Source organism: Centruroides sculpturatus, unplaced genomic scaffold, assembly GCF_000671375.1.
Source record: "Centruroides sculpturatus isolate CEXI.00-Female unplaced genomic scaffold, Cexi_2.0 scaffold521, whole genome shotgun sequence".
Lineage (NCBI taxonomy): Eukaryota > Metazoa > Arthropoda > Arachnida > Scorpiones > Buthidae > Centruroides > Centruroides sculpturatus.
In genome coordinates this window covers 121,393-135,283 of record NW_019384833.1, presented here as the reverse complement: position 1 = coordinate 135,283, position 13,891 = coordinate 121,393, and the positions used below count along the sequence as shown (strand labels likewise).

The window sequence follows — 13,891 nt, the reverse complement described above, 5'->3', positions numbered from 1 at the left end:
TTAATGGTGCCATACAAGGATAATGGATACGATTAAAACTTTTGCGTGTGACACAGCGGTCCAACATCCCAAAAATGATCATTTTAGCCCGCGTTCTTCATAACTTTTGTGTTTTACAGAATAACGAAGCACCCGAAAGGGACGACAATTACATACAAAATGGGAACAACTTGGCTGATTATGAGAGTAATGGAGATGGAAGATCTAAGAGAAATATTATTGCAGATAATTTGTATCAACTGTTAGAATAATATTGTGATATTTGTTTTTTAATCTGCTGTAGTAGTAATTAATCAAAGCCAGCAAAGATAACCGGCATTGTTTATGTAACAACCGATTAATATTTTTCAAGATAGTTCATTTCAAACATGTCTGTTTCAATGTAATTTAGTTAGATGATGTTTCTGCAAAGAATATAAGGTGTCCTGTATAGTAGTTTTTTATACAAATTTTTCTAATAATAGACATTTATAAATGATTTCATGACTTCTCTCATATATAAGACTTCATTCTCTTTCTCAATCTTTTCGCGCTTTTCTAGGTTCTGTGAAAACCACAGTGGTGGTTTGTTTGCTTTCCTTTTTTGGTGCTTTTTTAATATTTTCTAAACTACAAAGAAGAAGACTAGATGCGCTGCTGCTTGTTAAAGACAAATCTACTGGAGGAGGGAAAGGAGTGCTCGAAGTAGCACTGTAAATTTTTTCTGGCAGTGAACTCATTAAAGTTTCTGGAGGAGTAACGTCAGACCTACGACCTATTGCTGCATTGAAAAGATCAAAGTAGGGCCAGGTTATAGCCCTTTCCCCAGTTTTATGTTTCACTTTATCTTTGTTTCTTCTGTATGTGGATAACAGGTTTTGCCACTTTTTATCACACACTGTAGATTTATATCCCTGTTTTGCTAAGTGATCGGAAACCTTCACCCACGGTTTATTTTTTTCTATTGGTTTTCGAAATTCCAACCTGATACTTATTAAGAGTCTGGTCATAGCATTAGTCCAATTGACATTCGACGTAAGTGTGAGAATTCAGACTCTCTTATGAGAATTTTGAATAATAATAAGTCGAATAGAATTTTTTCTTCATCATTATTTCCGTTATTTCTCCCGTTCTCACCCCGTTGCCCGAGGAATAGACCCCGGACAGCGCTAGAAACGACGCAATTCAATGACCTTCTTGACGGACGAAGTCGTCCGGGTCGACCGCGGAAGCTCCCCGGAGACCTGCGGTGTGCAGATTAGCTACAAAAGGTCACCTACAAAGGTCAACCGTACGGTGAGAAACATTACCAAAAATGGTCAGTCATCTCCCCAGATGATGACGAATTCAATAGACTACTAATTGGTCGAGAGATGTTTATAATGTCGTCACCTATGACGGGGGAGACGTCAACGAAATCCCAGATTTTTCCCACGCTAAAAAGGATATAAAAGGAAAACAATCCGACACCTCGAGAGCGATCGTCACGGAAGAGATAAAGAAGCGGACTTTTCCAGCCCTCTCCACCTCAGGATCTACGAAGCTCATAATCGCCGCTCCATACAAGGTATAGACTTAGAATATTTCCCATTTTCTCCATATACGCCGGAATTACTCGTCGCAGAGGTTAACCGAAGAACTTTCCGAGCGAGCATCACCAGGAAGAACTCTACAGTCGAGGAGCGACGGAGCAAACACCTTATACGGACATAGCCGAGCAGACAGAAGGGGACATCGGTTCCATACCGCCATCGCTCCATATCGCCTTCCAAGGGCACTTCGATTAGAATACGACGATCCCAGAGCGTCCTATCAACGCCCTATACGACGAGATCGTATCCTACGAGATAAACCCTTGCCATAATTGTCTCTCTCTCCAACGAGAGGTCTTTCTTGATCTTTAGCTTAGGTTAGGTAGAATATAGAATAGATATTTATATTTTGGTACGCGTGTGTTATATTTATTGTCTTTATGTATAATCTATTATTTGTTTATTAAATGTGTTAGTATTGTTAAACCCGTGTAGTTATTTGGACACCTTGTCACGACTTCCGACCCCTCTCCACTCACTTTTTTTTGCCCTCCTATAGCCATTCTCTGACAACGAAGCCGGTAAGTGGGGAGAAGCTCTCGCTCTATCCCCTCGGTTCGCACATAAGTAAATCTGAAAAACAATATATCAAATTAGAGTCTTTATCTTTAGGAACATTTTGAAACTTTTTTAATCAAGTCCAATCATTGTGTAACTATTATCCAACAATTGTAAAGACTGTCCATTTAACTATAAAATTTTGCAATAATTTCTTACATTTATACAGTATGATATTTTCTCGTAATGATAAATTATTTATATGTATTTATAAAACTAAGTAGAATTAAAAGTATATTTTAATTAAACATAACATCTGAAAGACTTCTCTTTTCACCCCTAATGCCCGAAGTTTTAAAATAAAAATTATGTAAATTTCACTGTAAATTAACAATGAAAGTAATTCTGACAGTCACATTTCTTTTAATACCTGAATTTGTATTACTTTCTAAATTTATCTCAGATAATTCAAAAATCGTAAATGCTGTCTTCTCTTCCACAAAAACTTTAAATTTATTGTTTTCGATAATAAATTCGAATTCTTCCGCCATTTTGCTGCAGCAGAAAAACCAGCTCCTTCGAGTGCCGTAAAAATATCCTCGAACTCGAGCGTTTGCTTTACGTGAAGCGGTGCGCAGCCACGAGTTGAACAACAGTTTAGTTGCAGCGATAGCGAAGCGCCGAATTTAACAACAACCCGCATGCTTAACGACATACGTAACCGAGTGAGTATGACGTACTTCCGCTCGCCTTTCGAGTTCACTCGATGGCTCTAACTCGAGACTACAATTTTATGAGTGAGTGCGATGACGTCAATTCGAGTACAATAAGGAAAACTCGAGTCTAAGGGCCTTGGATAGTTTATTCGACACCATCCTCTCCATTTTGTTGCTTTGTCGGTCCCATTCTTTACATTCTCGCTTCGTTTTACTTTATTGCGACTTAAATTTTAAATATTTCCCTCTTTAATGTTCTTTTAATCTAACATTTTGTTTTTCTTTGTATTCCTTTTAGATCGACGATGTCGAAGTCCGGTGTTGCCGAATCGACGTTTACGTAACTTGTTTTCTTGACGGTTTAATTCAATAAATTTTACGTTTTCTTTTTATTGACTATTTCCTTTGCCTCACAAGTACAAAAAGAAAACATTTTATATTTATTTCATACTTAGTTAAAAAAATTTTATTATTATAATTCTTACAATATCAATTTGTTTAAACGAACAATTCACTTGTAATAAATGGGCGAAATTAATCTTTTATTCGTAAGACATTCGTTTAACGTTAATCCGATATTGTTCTTTTTAATGTAACGGAAATAAACCAGGATATAAATTGGACACTGTATACGTGATACTTCTGTTGGAAATGACGATTCAACGTCATGACGTCATAATTAATCGTGTTGTCAATGTATCATGTTTTATTGTTGATTCATTTCTAAGGATCGTACTTCTCAGATTCGTCTATCGATGTAATTATAAGACTCGTTTGACGAGATGAGGTGAGTTGTCTTTTTGCAATTCCTATTTCTAGTGGTTAATTCTTGTCAAGAGTTTTGGCAACATTGGGAAAATGTTTCTTGTCCGTCATCGGCAAACAACTGCTACGAATCAAAGAACTTTTCTCGCGTTGAAATACTCAATCAATTCTTATCCATCGAGTGAGAAGAGGAAACGATTGATTTTGGTTTGATGCAATGTTTGGACGTTAAAAATGTACGAGAGATAACATTTACAGATTGTTTTCTGTCGGGGATTGACTTTGGAATATTCACTTTCGCATATGAAATCGAACACGTCGAGGTATTAAACCCACCCTCGTATAAAAGAAACTTCGAGAGCGCCTCGTTTAATAACATGACATGTCTTCGATCTGTCGAAATACGAAACGTGAAGACGTCGGAACTTCTAAATTTAACATTTCGCGACGTTCCGTCGCTGACTTCATTGAGAATTATACAATATAACTTCACTTTATTTCCGAACAAACCTTTCCGAGAGTTAATTAATCTTTCCGAATTATACATTGCTCTTGGTAAGTTAAAAGCTTTACCCGAAGATGTATTTTAAAATCTTTACACTTTGGCGAAACTGGTCTTACGTCACAATTACATTGAATCGATTCATCCACTTGTGTTTAGAAATCTCTCCAAACTCGAATATTTGGATTTAGGATTTAATCGAATAAAGAATTTACCAGGTGACATGTTAAGAGGTCTTTCTAATTTGAAGAAACTTTATATTTATGAAAATCGTAGATTATCAGAAATTCCGTCTGGAATCTTAAAAAAACTGCAAAATTTGACTACATTTTTTGCATCGAGTTGTTCCTTTTCTTCACTCGAAGAAGATGTATTTTCTGACTTAATTAATTCGAAAACCGTTACTTTAAAATCCAACAAAATTGAACGTCTTCCGCCAAATCTGCTGAGAAATAATATACTGCTGACAGTATTTTCCTGTTCGAATAATAAAATATCGACACTCCCAACAAGAATATTTCACGAACTTTCTGAACTGCGGTGGTTGTTCTTAAAATTCAACCGGTTAGAAAATCTTCCCGAAGATGTCTTTCAGAATTTGTCGTCATTGCAAAGTCTCGATTTATCAGAAAATCGCTTGACATTTTTACACGAAAACATTTTCTTCCCATTGACTAATTTAACGTTTCTCGATCTATCTAAGAACAATTTAACTAAAATTATTGGCAAGCTTCCTTTTGGCAGAGGCAAACATCTAAATTATCTCCGTTTAAAGAATGTCGGTTTGACAGAATGGCTAGTGATAAATTGGTCAGAATACAACTTAACTTACGTCGATTTCTCAAATAATCATTTTGACACCGTCAAATTGCCAATTTACACACCAAATCGAATGCAAATGAATTTGTCTAACTGTAAAATCAGAACAATTTATTTGGATGATTGGAAATATGGATTTCGAATGCCGATTTATTATTTAAGTAATAACGAAATTACTTGTGACTACGAACAGCAGCAATTCATTTCTGTCTTTAAGTCAAATACACAATTAGCAAAGAAAATGTTTCTAAATATAGAGAACACGAAATTTTACGGAGAAGAAAGAAATTTGCTCGATAATACATCTTTCGTAATCATAGGAAATTATTGTCCGATTAATTTCGATTGTTCAGCGCAACAAGATCACGTGATGGTCAATTGTTCCGGAAAGGGAACAATTGACCATCATGACCAATCGACCAAATTCCAGAAGTTCTCCTCCCGAATGCGACGAGTGTCGATATGAGTAATAATTATATACAAGAGTGGTCAAATGTCGATTGTGTGACGTGGAGAAACGTCACCTATCTGCGTCTGAGTAATAATTCAATAAGTAACATTTCTGATTATGTTATTTTGTCAAACGTCAAGTTTTTGTGGTTGGACGGAAACCGGTTAACCGAATTACCTTCCGGATTAATGAACTTGATCGACGTTTCTACGGAATTTCAGATTTACTTGTCCAGAAACAATTGGAATTGCCATTGTCATTCGCTTTTTACTAAGGACTGGTTGCTTAGAAACCGTCAGAAAATTGCAGATTTCTTCGATGTTTTCTGCGCCAGAAATTCGTCTTTTCTGTCTTTTACCGAAATTGTTTTTAATGATCGATGCACACAAATTGCAAAAGATAATTTGGCGTCGTCAGTAAATGTTTCGAATACAAAATGCTTGTCTTCCGTTGAAGTTAGTTCTGTTTTTGGATGGAAAATCGCAGTTGCTGTTCTTACTTNAGATTGGGTTATCTATTGTTACAAGTTTTTCCGTGTTAGATAAAGTATATAGTAGAGGAGAAGGTGGTATTATGGAACCCAATTACATTTTAGTGAATTGTAAACAAGGTATTATAACTACACCCACATTTTTCGTGCAAAAAGTACTGGTAACTAGTAAACTAAATGTTCCTAATTGGATTTTTTGCTAGTGTAATTATAAGTATGGTTTTTGAAGGCTTTTGTACAAAAAGTCAGAAAGTAGGCTTAGAGAAAATCGGGGTCGTCAGTAAATGTTTCGAATACAAAATGCTTGTCTTCCGTTGAAGTTAGTTCTGTTTTTGGATGGAAAATCGCAGTTGCTGTTCTTACTTTGCTAATGTTATTCAGTTGGATTGTGTTTGCTTACTTTGTTTATTGTCGCAGAAAAGGAAATGTAGAGCCCGATGATAAAGAAGTGATTTATTACAATGCTTACACTTGACGAATTCTGTAATTACGACAATTCAAATGTATCTGCTTTGGTCAATTTAACCAATTTGTTGTAATAAACTGTTATTGTTTTACATTTGTTTCTATTGAAATTAATTTTGTTTATTTTAAATGTGATGTAACAAATGTTACTTTTTCTGGTAAATTCTGATTAAGTATTATATAAAATGTGTTATAATTAAAATAATAAAGCTGTAAATAAATCGCAAAGTCAATACTGAAATTCGACAATAAAACAATACTTTATATACCGAAAGTAAAGAAGTGAAAGCAACAATTTATAATTAAGAAAAATTATTATTAAAATTTGTATCTTCTGTAACACATCGTTGATATTTCGATAAGAATTAATATTTAATAGAAGTAAAAGAAGAAATAATTAATACAAGTAAAAGAAGGAAGAATGCACTCACTTTACATGATAGTGTAAATATATTTAACAGTGCAAAATATTTTTCTACATAATTTTAATGGTTTTCCCGAAGGAAATTACGTTGAAATATTTGATTATCCGGTGTTCATTATACAATGTTTGGAGATTCTATCAGTTTTTGATCTCAGATGCGGCTTAACTTTTGCTGCTTCCACACAATTAACGTTCAGTTACTTTCGGATTGACTTTTTCGTTTAGATAAAATATCTCAATCGCAGAGACTTGGGGAAAATATAAGAGTGGAAATGAAAAGAGAAAATAGATGCTGCCATTAACCCGTACATTGTTGCGAATTACGAAAGTGGCAACTGCCAGAAAAGGCGATAAATTCTGTTTGCGGGCAAAATAAAAAAAAGTATCAAATTTCAAAACTATAATTATAATTTAAAGCCGATTATAATTTCTCTGCTTATGTACGGATCTCTAGCCTGTGGTTATAAAAATATCATCGTTAATCTATGAGATAATCCTTTTCAAAAATTTCGAGACGAGAATAAAGTCGTGTTACATACAGTAAAACGCCCACACATCCATAGATACAGAAATTACTTTCCCCCGTAATGTTTTTTATTTCTCGACCTGTCAAAATCCCGTGAGCCCATAAATGTAAAAATTTGGAGAGGGATCATTTTAATGCGGATAATAATCGGGAAAGTATTAAATAAACAGTAAGACAAACATAAAACTAAAGAACCCGCAAAAATATCCCAAATCGGGCTTGGGATTGGCTAGGATTTCGGCCGACTACCGGTGCTAGCCAGGTATTTACTAGTGAGGAGTAACGAGACAAAAACCCGGCTCTTGGTTCTTCACCACATCGATTGCCTTCTAAGACATTGGCGAAACAATGAAATAAAAGTGAAATTTTTAGGGGTACGTTCAGAAAAATTGTGACATCGTCAGAATGCCAAGCCTGCAACTTTTCGTCACAACGTTCTCGATCTTTCAGTGGTTGTCTTTCCTCTGCACATCATACTTTTCGTGTCAGCAATTGTGAAGCGATTGTAAATAAATTTAATTCCTTCCGGAATTTTTTGCGTACTTTTAAAATAATTTTTTTAATGCAGACGTGTTGGGATAATAAGATTGCAATTCCCGATTTTCCTAATATAGATAACTTTTCTGTTAATCGACCCCTATCAGTCTCTCTATCGAGAGACTGATAGGGGTCGTGCTATTGGTGGCTGGATATTATTGATAGTCAATTCTTTGGAAGTGAATATTTTGAAAAAAAATAGGCATTGAATTGTTATGGAATTAACAATAGGACACCGAGTAATTTGTTTTGGTTTTATGTATATAAAACCTGTTCTATGGAATGCTACTGTATTTGGACGGAAATAGTTAGATTTGCTGTTTTTTGATTGGTGATTTCAATGCTCGCATTTGTGCCGAGCTACAGGAATGGATTTACGATTGTAATGAGAATCTTGTTTAGGGTTGGATGTCGAAGTTATCGCAAGATACATTGATAAATAATAGCGAAAGATTGGTGTCAAATTTTCGTTAAGATGCGGGATATATAGTTTTAAATGGTAGAGGATCATCCGTGTCTAAAGATGGGTGAAATAGGATGTTCTGTAATTGATTTAGGTTTATTTAAGCAGATTGGGTTATCTATTGTTACAAGTTTTTCCGTGTTAGATAAAGTATATAGTAGAGGAGAAGGTGGTATTATGGAACCCAATTACATTTTAGTGAATTGTAAACAAGGTATTATAACTACACCCACATTTTTCGTGCAAAAAGTACTGGTAACTAGTAAGCTAAATGTTCCTAATTGGATTTTTTGCTAGTGTAACTATAAGTATGGTTTCTGAAGGCTTTTGTACAAAAAGTCAGAAAGTAGGCTTAGAGAAAATCGGGTGGTAATACGAAACCTTACTGTATATTTTTAAAAAATGCCTTAATGCAGCCAAAAACAAATAGGAAAGGACAAAAAATGTTAAATAATTACAAAATTATTTAGTCCAATGTATTTTATTGCAAAAATGCTTTTATAATAGAGAAATATGACTTCCGTCAACAATATATATTCCAGCAGCTCTTTTTCGATATTCTCAGGAAGAATTGACTTTCTACCTAGTGTCTTTTTCACAAATTGCTCCGGACGAATGTCTGCTCGCAAAGAGAGTTTGGAGAAGTTGAGTTCCATATTACTGTAAAAGCACCAATGGGGTTTGTATTTCACGCATCGCCATCTTAAATTAACTTATGTCTGTCGAGACTAAAATTTAAAAAAACGTGAACATCACACAGATTAATATGTACCCCTAAGTCTCTCGAACGGAATACATGCACCAGTGAACCTACAACTACACAATTTATATTTTAAAAATAATTAAATTCAATTAACATTCAAAATTTTCGAATTTTGAAAAAAAAACAAATTTGCTAATTAAATACGGACAACTGCCTAGTTCAGCTCAGCCACAATCCGCTACAGTTCGCCTTTATTATCAGTTCGAAATGGGGGAGGTTCCATAATACCGCCTTTTCCTCTAATAATTTCCCAGTTAGTGTAGTTTTAGATTGAAACTTAAAAAGAATATACTAGAACCGTTTAAAGGCCTATGGATAATACAGTAGAACGTCGTTTATGCGAATGAATTGGGGACTGAGGTAGTTCGGATAACTTATTTTTCGGATAACCGATTTTCGGATAAACGACGCTATACTGTAAAGAGAAATTTTTTGGAAAAAAGAAAGCGGTGAGATGGTTAATCATAAATATGGTGCGATTCGAAGTCAGTTGGAGTTAACGTTCGATGTCCCGAGCTGTTTAAATAAATCCTCATTTTCGGATTGGAGCCGAAGGTCGGTTGGAACTTCCAAATTTGTGGGTTGAGTATTACAAGAAGAAATCGGGCGTCGAACAGGATGATACGAGCGAAGATTGGGAACACGTGTAGTGTAGCAGTAAGTAATTTTGTTAAAGAACGTAATGTTACTGGCAATTTATGTAGATCTAAGAAAAAGTTTTTTACAGAGGATTAATAAATGTTTGGNAGTGCCAGAGTAGCCGAAGATATAGCCAAAGATTGCAGCGCCACAGCACTAGAGGAAATTAAAATTTGCTGACTGGAATGCTTTCGGATAACCGATTTTCGGATAAACGACGCTATACTGTAAAGAGAAATTTTTTGGAAAAAAGAAAGCGGTGAGATGGTTAATCATAAATATGGTGCGATTCGAAGTCAGTTGGAGTTAACGTTCGATGTCCCGAGCTGTTTAAATAAATCCTCATTTTCGGATTGGAGCCGAAGGTCGGTTGGAACTTCCAAATTTGTGGGTTGAGTATTACAAGAAGAAATCGGGCGTCGAACAGGATGATACGAGCGAAGATTGGGAACACGTGTAGTGTAGCAGTAAGTAATTTTGTTAAAGAACGTAATGTTACTGGCAATTTATGTAGATCTAAGAAAAAGTTTTTTACAGAGGATTAATAAATGTTTGGCGTCTGGTTACAATTGTTTAACAATGTATGTCAATTAGGAAATATCTCATTAAATTGGCGTATATGTTAGATCATTCCTATATATAAGAAGGGGCTTAAAAATTTACCTGTTAATTATAGAGCAGTTTCGTTACCACCGACAATGTTTACAGTTTTTTGTAAAATTTTATATACGCGACTGCTAACTTTGTTGAATAAATACGAGGTACTTTCGGATTTCCGGGTTGGTTTCCGGTCCGGTTTCTCTACATTAGATAATATTTTTGTTCTATATGCTTTAATTCAAAAATCTTTAAAGAAGAAACGAGGTAAATTGTACGCTTTTTTCGTTGGCTTTACTCTGCTATTCGGAGTCGAGCCAAGAAATTGTAACTTTAAAATATTTTTAACTGTAAATAAGTAATTTTCGGCACGATGTATACCAGTTAACACCTCCTTACAAGATATCACAAAAGAAATTCCGATAAAAAAGGGTTTTATGCCCGAAACGCGTCTCGGTCGACAAGATATTCCCGAATAAAGATTAATGTCAGAAATGCTCACTGTCTATCTGTGCATCTAGTTGTGACAGTAAAAACAAATGTTTTTTTTCTGTTGTAAAATGCCTGTACAAACAGGGTTTCCCTTGTACTATTAAATAAATAAATAAATATTTGAAAGTAATTTTTCCTACTTGTTGACAAGAAGGAACTTTTTTTTTGTTGCTTTCTCCAAAGTCTTCCGTTTCCGCGTTACACAGGTTCGACTTACAATAAAATTTAGAATACACAATCGCGCCGGAGAGCAGGTTCGAAATTCCATCGGTAGTTAAGAGATAACTGGTTGAATACGATTGTATTAATTTGGCACTTTAAGGATGAATCAGCCTACCAAAACTTTTTATATTCGGAGTGAGCAGAAGCGGTTTATACTTTTCCTCGTAAACATTCACTCGTAAATCTTTCGATTTTAAACAATGAAAAACAAAATTGTGGTTCCATAACTGGTATGTACGTCAGAGCTTTCGAACGAACCCGGTGCAGTACCTTCCGCTTTCATTAATTAATATCGTTCGAATCCGATGTCGTAACGTACGGTAAACGATGTAATTCGTTCACGTGATGTTTCGGATAACGACGTAATTTTTGTTACCGATTCAAATGTTTTCGTTGTCTAACAACATTTGACAACGTACAATACACATTTCAAAATCACTTCTACATAATAAAGACAATCACTACTTATCGAAGGATCACGCGTAAGGTGAAAAATTACGTATTTATTTCTTTAAATACAGACGATAGATGAAGAAATTATCAATAGACATTAAAGTAATAAATAAAATTTGTGAATAACAGTATTCACTATAATCACTTCTACATCCGTAAAGCAGTTGACCGTCATTTCTAATGTTTATTTCTCCGTATTTTCCTTTATCAAACTTCAACATCCTTCCTTTATGATTTCGTTCGTAAAGTTAATTAATTTTAGATAAAAACTACCTCAATTTATTTAAGTTTCTTACTCAAAGATTAGTTTATTTTTATTTTTCAAATATTCACAAATTATTTGCCAGAGTTTCGCATTTATCTTGTACTTTAATTAACTCGATTAAATGATTTAAATATTACAAATGATCGAAGTTTCATTCACACGGGAAATCATTTCTGTGCCTTTTAATTATTAATTAGAATCAGACAGAAACATTCTTTTGTGTCACGAAACACAATTGATTAACAACAATCAGAAACGACTTAGAGAAGAAAAACAAATAAAATTTTATTTAAAATATCAATTTATTTACACAAAATAATTCTTGATCAATAAATGTGCAGAACAAATTTTGTATTCGTAAAACATTTATTTAATTAACGTTAATCCGATATTGTTCCTTCGAATGCAACGGAAATAAACGAGGAAATTAAAAACTGTTTACGTCATATTTCTGTCGGAAATCGACGTCACTGACGTCATAATTTATCGTGTTTTTATTCAGAAAACAGTTGTAAGAGTATATAATTCTTAGGTACACGGTTTCACTATTGTGTTTTTGCCGTTCTTCGTGTAGGATGAATTAGAAGTGTCGTCGGACGAGATGAGGTTGGTTGTCTTTTTGCAATTCCTATTTCTAGTGGTAAATTCCTGTCGAGAGTTTTGGAAAAGTTGGGGAAATGTTTCTTGTAAGTCAAGGGAAGACAGATGCTACGAATCAAAGAACTTTTCCTTCGTTGAAATATTTAATCACTCCTTATTTATCAGGTGCGGCAAGGAAACGATTGACTCTCGTTTAATGCGATGTTTGGACGTTCAAAATGTACAAGAGATAGAATTTACACATTGTTCTCTGTCGGGAATTGACTTTGGGATATTCACGTTTGGGTATGGAATCGAACACGTCAAAATATTTTACGTATCAAACGTGTATGAAAGAAAGTTCGAGAACAATTCGTTTAATAACATGTCTTCTCTGCGATCTGTCGAAATAATAGGCGTGAAATCCTCGGAACTTTTAAATTTAACATTTCGCAACGTTCCCTCGCTGACTTCATTGAAAATTAAATTCTACAATTTCACTTTATTTCCCAACAAACCTTTCCGAGAGTTAATTAATCTTTCTGAATTATACATCAAAAATGGTATGTTAGAAATTTTACCCGAAGATCTATTTTATAACCTTTACAATTTAACAAAACTGGACATAAGTAACAATAAAATTGAATCGATTCACCCACTTGTCTTTAGAAATCTCACTCGATTGGAATATTTGGATTTAGAACATAATCGGATAAAAGATTTCCCCAGTGACATGTTAAAAGGTCTTTATAATTTAAGGACATTTAATATTAGTTGGAACCATGAATTATCAAAAATTCCGTCCGGATTCTTTAAGAAACTGCCTAACTTGACAGAAGTTAATGCAATGTTTTGTTCCTTTACTTCCCTCGAAGATGATGTATTTTCTGACTTAATTAATTTGAAAACTGTCTATTTAGGTTTCAACAGAATTGAACATATACCGCCAAATCTTCTGAAAAATATTAAACTGCTGACACGATTTTCCTGTCCGTATAATAAATTATCGAAACTTCCAACAGGAATTTTTCATGGACTTTCTGAACTGCAAACGTTGAACTTGCACACAAATCGTTTAGAAAATCTTCCCGAAGATGTTTTTCAAAGTTTGTCTTCATTGCAGAGACTCGATTTATCATTCAATCGTCTGACATTTTTACACGAAAACATTTTCCTTCCATTGGCTAATTTAACGTTTCTCGATCTGTCTAACAACAGTTTAAGTAAAATTATCGGTAAGCATCCTTTTGGCAGCAGCAAGCATCTAACTTATGTCTTTTTAAATAATGCGGGTTTGACACAATGGCCGGTGATAAATTGGACACAATACAACTTGACTTACGTCTCTTTCTCATATAATCGTTTTGAAACCGTCAAATTGCCAATTTACACACCAAATCGAATGCAAATGGATTTGTCTAACTGTAAAATCAGAACAATTTATTTAGATGAGAGGAAATATGGATTTCAAATGCCGACTTATAATTTAAGTAATAACGAAATTACTTGTGACCACAAACTGCAGATATTCGTTTCTTTCGTTAAGTCAAATATAGAAGTAGCAAAGAAAATGTTTCCAAATATAGAGAAGACGAAATGTTACGGAGAAGAAAGAAATTTGTTGGATAATACATCTCTCGTAGTCATAGGAAAT

At 34.4% G+C, this 13,891-nt stretch overlaps 2 protein-coding genes across 2 annotated transcripts; both read left to right on the top strand.

Annotated features, from left to right (window-relative positions):
* The first annotated feature begins 3,531 nt into the window (after positions 1-3,531).
* Positions 3,532-5,480, top strand: LOC111630176 (platelet glycoprotein V-like). Its single transcript, XM_023374237.1, has one exon. The coding sequence runs from the start codon at positions 4,276-4,278 to the stop codon at positions 5,335-5,337; it is 1,062 nt and encodes a 353-aa protein (XP_023230005.1). The 5' UTR covers positions 3,532-4,275; the 3' UTR covers positions 5,338-5,480.
* A 6,683-nt stretch (positions 5,481-12,163) lies between these two features.
* LOC111630151 (leucine-rich repeat-containing protein 15-like) lies at positions 12,164-13,891 on the top strand (the record flags this gene model as incomplete). The annotated part of the gene is made up of 1 exon (XM_023374203.1): positions 12,164-13,891. A coding segment is annotated over exon 1 (1,632 nt), but the record flags the coding sequence as incomplete, so codon positions are not given.